Source organism: Phaseolus vulgaris, chromosome 1 (genome assembly GCF_000499845.2).
Source record: "Phaseolus vulgaris cultivar G19833 chromosome 1, P. vulgaris v2.0, whole genome shotgun sequence".
In the NCBI taxonomy this organism is placed as follows: Eukaryota; Viridiplantae; Streptophyta; class Magnoliopsida; order Fabales; family Fabaceae; genus Phaseolus; species Phaseolus vulgaris.
In genome coordinates, this window is record NC_023759.2 from 44,977,893 (window position 1) to 44,992,043 (window position 14,151).

Consider the following 14,151-nt stretch of genomic DNA (forward strand, 5'->3'; position numbering starts at 1 on the left):
ACTCCAATCTCACCTTTTTGAAGTCGTTTCCATTTAAGAAAGTAAAATTTCAAAACTGTAAATAGAAAGAATAAAGATTAAACCCAAAACGAATTATTGTACAAATAGGAAATAGCTAAGAAATGAAAAATATTCCTAATAAAAAAAACTGAGATCACTTAAAAAAGTATAAATTGTGAATTGCCTAATCCGTAAATCCTAAAAAGATTATATTAGAATGATACATTGCAAACTTTCTCGAGTCGAGTCCCGTGTTCATGTTCTGTTAATTTTGGAATATCCGCAACTGAAATGGAGTATATAAAAATGGTATCATTCGTCCTTTTTTTTTTTTGGAAGGAGTTATTAAACTCCTTGAATTGACAGTAGATAAATTATACTTCTAAAGATAAAATATTGCTTACAGTCTAATGTTACAGATAACTTCGTTCTAAAATTCTATTTCTTCTACAACCACGGTTAGAATCACGAATAAATACATAGAAACCACAAGCTAAACATTTGAAACACCTACTTCATAAATTTTCATGAATCTAGTAATATTTATCATGTCCTTCAGATCACTGTTGTCTATTTAAGAATTTGAACTCAAAATTGATGGACAATAAATAAAATTATATGAAAACCTGCTGTAAATGCCTTAAAAAATTTGTAGTACTGGTACAAAAATTGCAACTTCATTCACAGCTGCGTCCTATAATCAGTTGGGCTCTGTGCATAGAGTCGTCAAGAATTTAAGCCTCAGGTGCAAGACAGAATAGCATATCAGAAAATTCCCGTTTCATAAACTGTCCATCATTCAGAGATAAACGAAGAAAATGCAAGTCATTATAACTATGTATTTCAACAAATATACATGAATCGAATTGCAAGTCCATCATTTAGTAGGGATGATACATGCTGGATTTTTTCTCCAGAATTTATTTGTTCAGCCACAAAACTAATTCAGAATTGACGGAGGTAAAACACTAACAAGTAGGAACAAACCTCAATTTCCTAGCTCCTTAAAGTTCATTTAGTAGGGATGATATCGGCCATACCCACGATTGCGGTTATTATCATTATTGCGTTTCCCACTGCTTGAACTACCGCTGCCACTCCTCCCATGTTGGGATTCCAGCATTGGAGCAGGCTGTTGAAACCCTGGTTGTTGCCTATATGCATCACGGAGAAAAGCAAAAAAACTCAGATATAGATGTTTCCATTAGTAAATTGTTAATTAATGGTGAAAAAAATAAAATTATAGGTTGAACATCTAAAACTATATAAATCGTTATACTCACAATACATATCCAATCCTTCCATCTGGTAAAAGCATCGGTATCATTGTCATGCCAGGAGGGGTTGGTCCAGGACCATACATCAACGGCTGCAGATTTTAAGGACATCAACATTGGTTAGAGACATATAGAGGCATACAAGCACCAGTATCAGCAGTGTTGCTTAAAAGAGCGGAGAGGATCGCATTTCATTTAGTTAAATGTAACTCTTGAATAAAGGTAGAGAGCAAAAAGAGTGGATATAGTTAAACTGGGTACAGCAGTTACAATTTTTCATGCATGAATTGTTCAAATCATATTAATCACACAATAATTAGATTAACGTCAACCATTATATCTGTTATCAATACTCAAGTTGGTATGTGTATTGATATGTATTGGTAATAGATATTATGAATCACAAGAACATCAACAACTAAATTAAAAAGACACCTAACTGTTAGGGATCATTTACTGCAAATGAAATTTAGTGGGGAATGTTCAAGGCATTAATCATCAAACTTGATAATTTTTTTCAAGCATTACAATTAATAGAGTGTAACTCACTCCTGTAACCTCTCAAGGTGAGACAACACAGTTGCGGCAATGTTCAAGGGAAGTGTATCCCTAGCCCAACCTCCAAACCTCAATTATTTTTTCAAAATACTGCAAAACTAAAAAGTTGAGTCCCAACCCGTCAAAGAGAAACTTACTTGTGCAAAGCCAGCAGCACCATATCCTGCACCTATAGCCCCATAAGCACCACCAACCATACCATAACCAAGATGAGGTGGATAAGTGGGAAGTAAGGCTGACTTCTGTTGATTTGCTACCCCAGATGACTTCTGATCTGCTTGTGGCTTCGCTAGTGAACACTCCAATGTTTGTCCTGTCCATCCCCAAAGAAGACAATGCTTACCATTTGTAACAGTCTAGTCCACTATTTTTAAAGAAAATATTAGAAAAAATGTATCATAAAAAGGAAAAAAAAAATACTACCATCAATTTCATATTTCTCTGTGTTCTTCAATGCCTTCATGACACTTGACCTTTCAGCAAAGTGCACAAAACCATATCTGCTCATTTCTTGGCCGGCTTTAGCAGAAGGAACAACCACTTTTGTGATTTTTCCATGATGTTCAAACAGCTCCTTAAGACGATCCTGAGTAATGTTTCCTGGAAGGTTCTTTACATACAATGATTTTACCTGTAATGCAACAAGCACTGAGTGTCAATTATAAAAATCTATAAAGCATAACTAAAATATAAAAAGTATTTCATGAGGAAAACCACAGGAAAGTTAATCTCATTCTCACAACACAACAGCTGCACAGACAATATAACATGAAACACAACAACCAAAGATACAGGAAATTTAATCCCAGGGACAGCCCAATAGTGAGACAGTGAAAGTCTTTACTTTAAGTCTTCCCAAAATATTTTACTCGCTAATATCTTAAAAAACTCAGTAATTAATTGATGAATAATAACATTTTTTTTTAAAAAAGGTCTCTCTTCCTATTATAAATCTCCCTTTTCATAAAAAAAGTACCATCTGTTAATGAGCAGATAGCAATATAGTATAGCTCAGAACACAAAGCAGATGAATGAAGCAACACTGCATCAAGAAGGCAGAAAATGGAGAATCCAAATTATCTAAGTGTTTTTTTTTTCAGTTGTGTGCATTGGGCTTGTAGAAACAATTTGGATAAGCTGAACCCCTTTTTGTCTTAGCTTCAATGCCAATTGGCAGGTGATATATCACCAAAGTAGACAGTAGTACTAGCAATGGAAGTGTCACCACCAACAACACAGTTTGAAAAAAGCCACACTAAGTATGATGCATGGTGCTTTTCTTTGGCATGGATTAACACACTGCTTTATGTTATATTCTTTTAGTGTGCTGATTGGAGGTGTCCTCTTGCAGACTCTAAAATTTGTCTGCATTATATCCTCTTTTTATTGCCACCGTCAATGTTGCCCTTTGAATTTGCGTATGATTATCAACTTTTATTTTATGTCTATTTGCAGCTGTTATAACTTATAACTCATACTTATAGGATTGAACCAAGGCCAAGGAGAGCCCAATGTATAATACATCTATAAATCAGATATTTCTAAACTAATGAAAATAACTTTTTAAAACTATTATGAATTTATTTGAAAATTTTCTGAACTTTTAATAATGAAAAATACTCATTAAATTCTCAATCAATTTCATTAATATTTCTTATAATCCTAGAAACAATATATTACAACTCATACTTATGGGATTGACCCAGGGCCAAGGAAAGCCCAATGTATAATAGGTTTATCCGTTTTAAACTAATGAAAATATTTTGCTTTAAAATTATTATGAATTCATCTGAAAATTTCGAATATTTTAGAGTGAAAATTACTCATTAAATTCTGAATCAATTTCGTTTATATTTCTTTCACTCTTGAAAACAAGGTGTAAGTGTTTTACACCCAGTGGAAAAAGATAGAAATATAACTTTATGATAAGAAAGTATATATACAAAGAGAAGATGTATCAATATTAATCAGTTGAGAGCATGAAGGAACAAATCATGTATGTTGTCCATATTTTTATTAACAAAAAGAAAAGGCATCTTAAATGAAACTTATAAATAGGAGTAGAATCGAAAAAACAATCCCATTGTTTTCATTTTCATATGAATTAAGTCTTTCACAAATATAAGTTTTTTTCATGTTTATTTGCATATTGTTGCCATTTTGAATAGTATTCAATACTCATATCTTGTTCAAAAAATGAGACATCATTCAAATCGTTGCATTATGCTATACAATATAAACTGTAGCAATGCAAAAGTATCAAAAAATATGATCTAGATTTATCTCTCAGCAAAAAATATAGCCATACAGGCCTTTTTCTTCAAAATGTTAAGGGAATTTATTCATAAAATTTAACTATATAATAAATCACCTGAGAGTTTGTAGATGATTCATAATTCCTTGGATCGGCCCAGCTAACTGTTGGAGCATTACTGCCAAGTTTAAAGGTTGAGTTTGACATTTTCTGCCTTGAATATTCTGCACAAGCATTGTTGTAATACTCAATAAAAGCAAATCCCCGGTTCCGACCAGAAATCTGTGGGTCCTGTAACAATGAAACAGTTTGTCAGGTCAAGGCAGAAATTACCTTTTATACATCACACTTAATAGTTTTGGTGACGAGAACAAACTTTAAACACGAGTTAGCAAACTTAAATCATACTATATGACATATAATAGAAAAAATGTCAAACAAACCTTCATCAGTTCCACAGAAATGACTCCAGGGCCAATCTCTGCAACAACTTTCTTCATATTTTCTTCAGTCCAATTTCTAGGAACATTACCAATGAACAACCGGTGCTTAGCTTGAGATGTTGAGCACTTTATTCTTTTTCCCTGAAAACTCAGAAAAAAAGAAAGTGACTTAATTCAAATAACAGTGCCACTGGCCAGCTAAACAGATAGGATATAGAAATTTTAAATTATAAGATAAATGACAAAAACAGGACACTGGAGTACAGGAGTAGATGACCTAATCAATGAACAGGATAACAACTACAGATTAGAAAAAATAGTAACAACTAGTGTACCGAAATACCTTAAATTCAGAGTTGTTCAGCTCCTTAATAGCCTTACATGCCAAATCCTTTGTCTTGAAGGTCACAAAAGCATAGCCTTTTGCTTCACCGGATTCTTTGCCCTTCATTATCCTAACCTGTACAAATTTAATCAGTTTAGGAAGAAATACATGAAAAAGGGAAAAGAAAAAGAATAGAAGAATTTCATGTATCTAACCTCAGAAACTTCTCCCACAGATTGACAAAATACCTTCAAATCTTCTTCAGAAACTTTTTGAGGAATGCCTCCAATGTATACCTCGGACCCATGAGGGGGAAGCGCAAGAAGCTCAGCATGTTTCTTTTTCTCATCTTCAGTGTGTGTCACTCTTGTCTCATCTTCACCATCTGAAGGCTTAGTCTCTTCTTCTTCTTCTTCTTCCTCCTCCTCCTCCTCTTCCTCTTCTTCTTCTTCCACTTCTTCCTCCTCCTCTACTTCTTCATACTCAACTTCTTCCTCCTCCATTGTCTCCTCTTGATCATTGTCCCCATCAAAGTCTACTTGCTCATCAGAATCTGTAGGTTTCTCAGGCTCACTGTTTCCCTCTGGTGACTCTGGATTTTTTACCACTACATCTCTCTGCCCTGTCCCAGGCATTTTTTGCATCTAGAAAAAGCAAACTCGCAGGGGAACTGTGAAGGAAGCACATATGCCAGAAGTATTGAAGAGAGATTGCAAACATGGTAAGGGGGAAACAATATGAGAGGCCAATTGGAATAGCAGAGAAAGAATTTTGATTGAAACTGTTCCATGGGGTATGGACCAAGGAGTAGCAATATGGTTGATTTAATCTAGGGATCATTGTAACATAGCAACAAAAGTAACAGAGACAGGCAAGAGAGAACTCTCAAAGAAAAATCAAGAGGGTAGAAATGCTCAACAGGGCAATCAAAGACAGAAAACATCTACGGAGAAATGAATGTCAGAATTTCTCGATACTTAGATGCCGAGAATTGCCCAGAAAATAGAGGCCAGTTAATTGTTTAACTATTTTGTCGGAGGACAATGCACACAGAACAGAGTGGGAAAGGAACAAAAGTAAAAAATAAGAATCTGAACATCAAATAAAATAAACATAAAAGTTTACATGACAAAGGGTGAGAGAGAAAGTAAAAGTAAAGAACAGAAAATTCTACTCCAGTGCTCTCCCTGCTAAACTAGGTTTGATTGGAAACTAAGATACGTCATATTATCTTATCTCAGTTATTTTGAGATATAAAAGCAATGTTACTGCTCCATAAGAAACATAGAGCTTTCATTATGAAATTCTACATAAGAAAGTGCTAACTAAGAGCCATTGAACAATTTGCTAGTAGAATAGCCGGGTCAAAGAAACTAACGAAACATCATTCTTGCATCTGTTTCGCAAGATTACGAGATTCTACATATATACAGCCATGCCAATTTGTGCATTATCAAAAACTACATGAAGAAGAGAGAAAGTACCTAATTGAGCAGGTCGAAATCAAAATCGAAACAGAAGCTCAAAAATCGTTACGTTCGAAACCCTAATCCTTTCTGCGCGCGCGCGCCTTATGTTTATGCAGTTGTGGTGGCGAAATTCACTGTTGCTAGGTGGTGTAGAGAGGGATTTTGCCTTGGGCCTTTGGACCGGGCCTTCTGAATCACCTTCAGACTATTTCTCCCTGGATCTCAATATCTTCTTCTCCCACCTCCATAAATTTTGGTATTTCCAAAATTGTTCATTTTGTAATATTATGAATTACGTAATACAAAAGTCTTTTTCCAAATTTGTAATTAGTTTTTGGATTACATATTTGGACCTTCTTTCATAAGCATGATTACCTTTTGTATGGATTATGTAATTCATAAGTCTTTTTTAAATGCATATTCAGATTACATAATTCAAAAGTTACTCTCAAATCCATACTTCTAGATTATATAATCCAAAATCCTATTTTTAAAAATATATTCTAGATTACGTAATTTGTAAGTTATTTATGAATCCAAGAGTAACTTCCAAAATATGGGAATGATAGAAAAAGGATAAAAAGGTATTTTCATATTTTGTATGAGGGTGACAAAAGAACATATGGAGGTGCAAGAAGAAACAGTCTCACCTTCATCTACCACTCTTTAAAGGATTTTTCTTCCTGTAACCCCATTTTTAAACCTGCACCCCACATGTTTCAAGGGTTTATAATTAAAAAGTAGGTTCTTCCCTTCCTCCATCCTTGTTGTTGCCTTCAATTGATTCGGATAGGTTCCCTTTAGTTGTAGGTGTCATTTTATTTAAGAAAAGCAATACGGGGCGGGTCATGTGTCTCATCTGTCCGCTATTAAAAAATATGGGGCAGACTCACTATTCTAGCTCGCTGACCCGCATAGGTCTGTCCTGCATAACCCGCATCTTGCATGGAGGCAATGGCGGGACATGTTAGCCCGTATAATAAAAAATAATAATTATTTTACTTTTTTACAAAAGAAAAATATACTTCACTCACATTATTATTGCAGTGTGATCTTTAATTTATTTTATTTAAAAAAATAATATAAAAAATAATGTTTTATTTAATCATCTAAGAAAGTTAATATTAAGAGTAACAATAGATTTAATTTTAAATAAAGTTTTATATTTAAAATTTGTTAATAAAAAATAATATGTAAAAAAGATTTCATTAAAATATTTTGTAGCAAAACTTTGATAAGATACTTTGATACAGTACATACTTATATAGGGAAAATATATGTAAAACAAAATTTTAATTATTTTTAATCAAGTCTTCTAACAACCCTCATACTTGAATTCCTTTATACAATTTTTATCTTAATTGAATGAATTGAAACAAGGATGAAATTTTTATTTTTTAGTAGCAGAAATATACTTTTTTTTATAATTAATGAAATTTTAATATAAATAAAAATTCATTACGCATGCTACCTCTTATGCGAGATGGGTCAGTGAAATGAGTTTGCACTCCTTACGAGGGGTGGGCCAGCATGCATTCCCGCCACTAATTTTATTTATTTTTTCTTTCCAATAAGAGTGTTATAGAAGAATATCGAATTTTGAATTCAATAATAGGGAGAGGTGTGCTTTAGCTGACGACTTTCGAAATAAGCTTTAAAAAATGTTTTTGGAATTTGCTTTCCAAAACATATTTCTAGAATAAGGTGTTTGGAATAACTTTCAGAAATACTTTTTCTAAAATATATTTTTCAAACAACAATTTTGAAAACATACTTTAAAAAAGGAAAGTTATTGTAGAAATCGTATTCTATAAATGTGATTTTTTTATATAGTTATGTAAATACTATTTTTATTCATGTATATAAAGAGAAACATGATTAGAACTAGAGGAGGAGATTTTTCAACCAAATGTGTCTATTAGACAAAGAGAAGAAGATGGTCATAGTAACATTATTGAAGTTGACAACATGGAAGAAATTGTGATAATTGAGGAGAACCATGTAGTCGAGGATGAGACCTATCCTGGAGGGTCAATAAATAGGTCATTACTTGCCAATTATGAGGACCATGTGGCTAAACAATTATGGAATGGATTTGTAAGTAATAATGTTGACATACATGCATTGAAATTAATGTTTTATTTATTATAAATGCTCAAATGACATTCATTGGCTATTGTAAGATCGTGGTGAGTTAAAATTGGTGTCACATGATAGAAAAATGAATAAGTAGGGAGTGCTACATAAACACAAAATTTGCAGTTAAGTTGTTAGGGTTATCCAATTTGTTCGTGCTTGTAACGACATTGTAGACAAAGGATTGTTGTTTTCCTTTGTAGAGAAGTGGCATTCAAGTGCAAATTATTTTCATCTACCTATTATAGAGTTGACTATCACATTAGATGATGTGGTAAATTTGTTGCACCTACCCATCATTGGACAATTTTGCATGTACCCTACCTTGTATGCAGTTGGGGCTACAAAGTTGTTGGTAGAGCACTCTATGTTGACTGTGTTGCTGTAGATTTGGAAACTAGGGAATGCAAGGGTGGCCATGTGCATTTCAGTTGGTTGCATATTTTTGCAAATAGGAGTGCAAATTCAGTTAGTGTTTTGTACTTGAAGTTATTTGTTAATTTGCAGTTGACTGAAGGATATGTGTGAGTGCCTACTACTTTGACCCACATGTATTAGCAGTTGGGAGATGCTAGTTATGTAAATATGAAGTAGCTAGCTAAGTACACGAGCTTGTTGGCGATTAGTTTGATTGAACATTATTACATTTTTTAAATACTTAACCTATATTATAGTCTATTGATTGTGTTGAACATGATTTGTTGTAAGCATGAATTCATGAACATTTCCCAGCTATAGGCTTGAGACAAGTGTGTCTTGATTATATTGAGGATGATCCCAGTTCACGTGGTATGTTGTTGGGAGATTATCAACACTTGTAACTAATTGATTGTAGTTGGATAACACTGTGTCAGTTATGGTACAATTTACCATGTATAACGACCACATGTACAATTTACCATGTATACCATGTATAACGACCACATGTACAATTTACCATGTATACCATGTATAACGACCACATGTATCCCTTTGAATGAATCTCGTTGCTTTTAGGCTATATTGGGTTGAACACATGCAGATAGTTGCACATGCCTAAACATATTATCCACCAATATGGATATGTGCAAATCATACATCGCGAACAATTTGTAATCATAAATGGTAATTCGTCGACAAATGAAGTGGATGCTGATTGTTGCATTTTGATGAATATGTTTTATAGGTTGCAATTGATGGTCTGTGAAGGTCATGTTGTTGAGGGCACACCTACGTAGGAAGGGACACACAAAACCCTCGTGCTAGCAAGAGGAACGACAAAAGAAAGGATTGTGTACATTAGGAGGCCACAACATAGACATTGTTGATCATCTTTTATTTTGAGTTATGTAGTTATATGTTTTTTAGACGCGTAAAACTTGTTTATTTCGTACACATTTGTTTGAGTTATATGAAAATTTGAGTTTATTTTTAATTTAAGTCTTGCTTGCATCGTAATCAAATTAATGGGTACACAAAATAATAGAATTGTATCCATATTAAACTTAAAATCCTTACATAATGTCGAAAAATTTAAATACAAAGTGTAAGCTACAAATGTTGTCTAGTGACTATTATCTAGGTAAAAACTTGCATTCGACTAATGGAATATGATGACCAAGCTTGAGCGTGCATATAACAATGAGTTGACCACAACTTTGTTGGTGGAATTGGACAATCTTCTTGCAACTTCACATACAATAACTCACACAATATAAGTCAAACAAGGATTATTACCTTAACATACCTTTAATTGAATTATACCTTGCACAAAATGATTGTCATAAACGTGTCCAATTGAAACAATACAATGGTGGCTCAAATCAGTTGGGGTTGGCTCCTTAAAGGGATGAATAATAATTGACTACTTGAGGGATAAACAAACAAGAATGACATTATATCGATTGGGAAAAAACATTCCATATCTAGCATGCTCATAGACTTATTTATACCTGTTTGCAAATAAAGCCAAATCAATTAAATTGATTCATAAGACATTTGACATAGCAAATAAAGTATATGAAATACAGTGACTACTTTTACCATTGACATTCGGTCAACAAGAAGTGAGTTTCTCAAATGTTCATACCGTTGATCACCTCCAAGGAAATCAACATATTCACAATGTCACTAACTAGATTCTTTAAGCGCACAATAACTCATGACTCCTCTTTCATACCCAATAAGGCAACAACAACATAGTAACCACAATGACCATTAGTCTTTACATGAACAAGGTATGGATAAAGCCCTACAGGAAATTAATTTAGTAAAAGGATTGATTTCATTTTAGAGCTATCATGTTGTGAATGTAAGACATCAACATACTCAAAATAAAATGAGACTCGCTTAGTTCATTTGGCAAATTTGTAGCACGATCCTTTTTTATATCATTTGTTTTCACTTTCTCAATTAGTGCACACAAAGATGTCATACTTGAGTATGCAATTTATTCTCGATGTTAACCTTACCAATAATGTCAATCTCTTTAAAGCGATTCATGATCACATCAAACTCCTGTTGGATTGACAATTTTGTTGAACTTTCACATGATGAAATATCCAAAAAGCTTAATGGTATCCTTATTATATGCACTAATTATAGTGGTATGCTACCTACATCAAATGAAACAAATTCAGAAGCATAAAAAGATCATGTGTATATCTAAAGGTACAACCACAACAAGCTTTATTTAACTAAAATGTTGCAACATAAGCATCTTATTAATAGAATCCCAACAAAATCACCATGGAGGTATGAAGCATCCTCCTTAGACTCCAATGTACAACCTCAACCCCACAAAGAAAAATAAATATCAATGAACTTTAGTTTCCACTTAAATTTCACAATAGTATATGATTAAAACATACGTATTTGTTATTTGTTGTGTTACCTAAACCTTATTCATCCATACCTTAACAATTTTTTTTTTGTGTGGAATTAACCAAGTAACATTGATATATTTAACAAATATGGGCCATAAAAAACAAACAACTTTAAATGCATGGACACATGTTGAAATCCTTCTACATGATCACAATTCACAAGAGATCCCCCAGCTTCCATTACTTGGTCACATATATCTTAGATGCACAAACATTTTATACTTTGTTTTCACATTTTTGTCAATGTGAAAGTGACAGAGTACATTATATTCATATGAATAAAACAAATATGTTAACAGAATAATAGTTTACTTATCATTCAAATTCACTGAAAATAACCACGCGTGCATTGTAGAATATGCTAGTTAACCAAACAACATTTTTGCTGGCAATTAATACGTCGTGAGAATATTTTTTTTGGTTGAAACATTTGTCATGCACGTGCTTGACTCTATCTTTTAGTTTGTTAGACGTGAACTTTTTCATAGTAGAGGGATTTTTTTTAAACTTCCTAACAGTTTTTCTTTCCCATTTCATCAGTCTGCGAACTAGGTTTTGTCCTTGGACAGTGTCTTAACATCTGCAAAAGGCATCACGAAGAATGCAGGTGCACGTTGAATTGTCTCATGTTTCACATTCCTCAGTGCACAGAATCCAACGTAAAATGCTATCACTGCAGCACTACGCTAGATATGAGCTTAAAAAAGTTCCCACGGATTCACAGACAATAGAAAAAAGTAAACCAAATATGAGCTAATCATAAAAATTGAAGAGACTGACTACCGTTTTAAATAGCAAATACAATCTCCATTTCACATGACAAAAATGATGAAGTTTTATAAAATTTTAATTATAATCAATAAAACTATTTACCAAGAGAATCCAATAAATGTTTAAATTGCTACTAGTTAAGCCATTAGCATCGGGTAGTTTTTACATGAAATGAAACCTCATTTTCACCTTTATATCAGAAGAAAAATGAAAAACATTATTGCCAAAACAATGGTTAAATCTCGCAGTGTTCCATATGATAGAGAGACCTTCATATAATCATATAAGCTTGTTATAACTCACAGGAACAGGTGTCTAAGTTCTCCATTTGCAAGCTGACAGAGCTTATTGTAGCTGAACATATCTGCCAAGAGGAGAAAAAATTCATCAGAACCCACATGTTTCAACCATATCTAAAAATCAACTTGAGGAATGGGAAGGAAAACAATACCAATGGAATCACCAAAATTGGTCCATATCTCAGCAGCAATCGACTTATCACTGCTAACAATACCAAAAACTTCTACAAAAGTTGTAAGAGGAGCAGGGGGTGTTCCTTTTACAACTACCTGTTTCTCGTCTGTTGATTTTCCAATGACAACTCCACCATCAGATCGCACAACCTGCATCAGGGCCCTTACCCTCCTTCCAACATAAAAGTGCAGTAGTTCTGCATTGACAAAGGCTGCAGGATTTGACATATCCATATTCTGCCAAGACACAAGAAGATAATTTAAATCAAGTACTGAAAACAAAACATATACCCACCCACAAATGAACAAGACAAGACTTGACGGCAAGAAAAAGTCATCTTCTTTGATCTGTTTGATGAAACAACTGACTTTCATTTACATAAATCCTGTCTCATGATTTACTCTGCTTCAAATTTCAAATATCCCTTTCACTAACTACAATTCCTGTCCACTAATGCTGCCGACGGTGAACATTCTGGACCTGTAATTTTAAATATCCCTTTCACTAGCTACAATTTCTGTTCACTAATACTGCTGTAAGTGAGCAGTCCCCATAAACTTAAGATAGCTGGGACTTTCTAACACAAACAGCAACCCAGTAATTTGATGACATGAGCAATGATAATTTTACTGACGAACAGTTAAGAAAAAAACTAACATTGAGTCTCCAAATGGCAAAAGGTTCATAATTACAACAAACATCGCCAAAGAAAAAACCCGCATCATATTAGAAAGGGTCTCATGGTTAATAATCAGCCTCAATACAAGCAGAATCAAGAAAAATACTCAGTCAAAGACGACCAAATCGCACGAGATTACAACAAACATGCATTAGGACTATTGTTTAGTAGGGGTGTAAAATAAAACCTAAAAGTCACACCAAAACTATCTAAAATTATGTACACTGAAAAAATATGTTAGTGTATATTCATTAAATTATAAAATAAAATCAGCATACCACGGTGTGGATATTTTAAGATGCCATAAAATAGAATATTTATTTCATTATTCGGAAAAACAAAATCAGTGAGCAGTTCCTCAGTTTCAAGGAAGTAAAATGAGAGTATATGATGGAACGAGACGATCTAAACATAGCTTGGGATTTTTTTTCTCTTGATTTGGCCATTAATCGAACTCTACCAAAACTCGCTGAACTTATTCTAGAATGTAACAATTGTTCAATTAATCATGGAGACGACAGTGTTTATGAATACGAAACTAGTATTTGGGAACATGGAAGTGAATGTAAAGAAGCATGAAAATGGTTTCTTACGAATGCAAAATGAATTGAATGGATTCTTACCTGATTGAATTCAGAAGCCAATTTTGAAGAACGCCAACCCTGAAGCTCACCACAAGAGAGAGCGTGAGCGCGCGGGTTCTCCTCCCAGAGTAAACAACTTTTTTCTATTCACATTTCATACTCATTACATTTATAATGATACATAAACTATTTTTTTTAATTCTTAAAAAAATATTATATGCCTTTTTAACCCTTTTTCATTCTCATTTTTATAAAATACTGAATATATTAATACGTTGTTTATATATTTTATAAAGAAACAGAAAACAAGAAAGGTT

General features: G+C 33.3%; 2 protein-coding genes across 4 annotated transcripts; both read right to left on the reverse strand.

Annotated features, from left to right (window-relative positions):
• Positions 1 to 494: 494 nt before the first annotated feature.
• On the reverse strand, positions 495 to 6,471 carry LOC137814581 (heterogeneous nuclear ribonucleoprotein Q). 3 transcript variants are annotated; one of them, XM_068617395.1, is made up of 10 exons: positions 6,342 to 6,471; positions 5,073 to 5,501; positions 4,876 to 4,992; positions 4,533 to 4,673; positions 4,207 to 4,380; positions 2,259 to 2,466; positions 1,973 to 2,148; positions 1,284 to 1,369; positions 988 to 1,154; positions 495 to 788 (listed from the first exon to the last, which is right to left on the reverse strand). In XM_068617395.1, exons 2-9 carry the CDS (start codon positions 5,499 to 5,501, stop codon positions 1,016 to 1,018), a joined length of 1,470 nt encoding a protein of 489 aa, XP_068473496.1. In that variant the 5' UTR covers positions 6,342 to 6,471; the 3' UTR covers positions 495 to 788; positions 988 to 1,015. The 3 variants fall into 3 exon arrangements, with proteins under 3 accessions (XP_068473496.1, XP_068473495.1, XP_068473494.1); XM_068617394.1 differs by having other exon boundaries at positions 5,073 to 5,527; positions 6,342 to 6,467; XM_068617393.1 differs by having other exon boundaries at positions 5,073 to 5,882; positions 6,342 to 6,450.
• Positions 6,472 to 12,136: 5,665 nt separating this feature from the next.
• Positions 12,137 to 14,027, reverse strand: LOC137814593 (replication protein A 14 kDa subunit B). The gene is made up of 3 exons (XM_068617408.1): positions 13,874 to 14,027; positions 12,549 to 12,807; positions 12,137 to 12,461 (listed from the first exon to the last, which is right to left on the reverse strand). The coding sequence occupies exons 2-3, from the start codon at positions 12,802 to 12,804 to the stop codon at positions 12,397 to 12,399; spliced, it is 321 nt and encodes a 106-aa protein (XP_068473509.1). The 5' UTR covers positions 12,805 to 12,807; positions 13,874 to 14,027; the 3' UTR covers positions 12,137 to 12,396.
• Between the last annotated feature and the right edge of the window lie 124 nt (positions 14,028 to 14,151).

Excerpts from the sequence above, each read along its gene's own strand:
- LOC137814581 (XM_068617395.1), bottom strand. The coding sequence starts at position 5,501 with ATGCAAAAAATGCCTGGGACAGGGCAGAGAGATGTAGTGGTAAAAAAT. Across the intron at positions 1,370-1,972 it reads GTGCTGCTGGCTTTGCACAA|CCGTTGATGTATGGTCCTGG; the intron begins GTAAGTTTCTCT and ends TAAAATCTGCAG. Across the intron at positions 1,155-1,283 it reads GGAAGGATTGGATATGTATT|GCAACAACCAGGGTTTCAAC; the intron begins GTGAGTATAACG and ends TGATGCATATAG.
- LOC137814593 (XM_068617408.1), bottom strand. The coding sequence starts at position 12,804 with ATGGATATGTCAAATCCTGCAGCCTTTGTCAATGCAGAACTACTGCAC. Across the intron at positions 12,462-12,548 it reads CAATTTTGGTGATTCCATTG|ATATGTTCAGCTACAATAAG; the intron begins GTATTGTTTTCC and ends TCCTCTTGGCAG.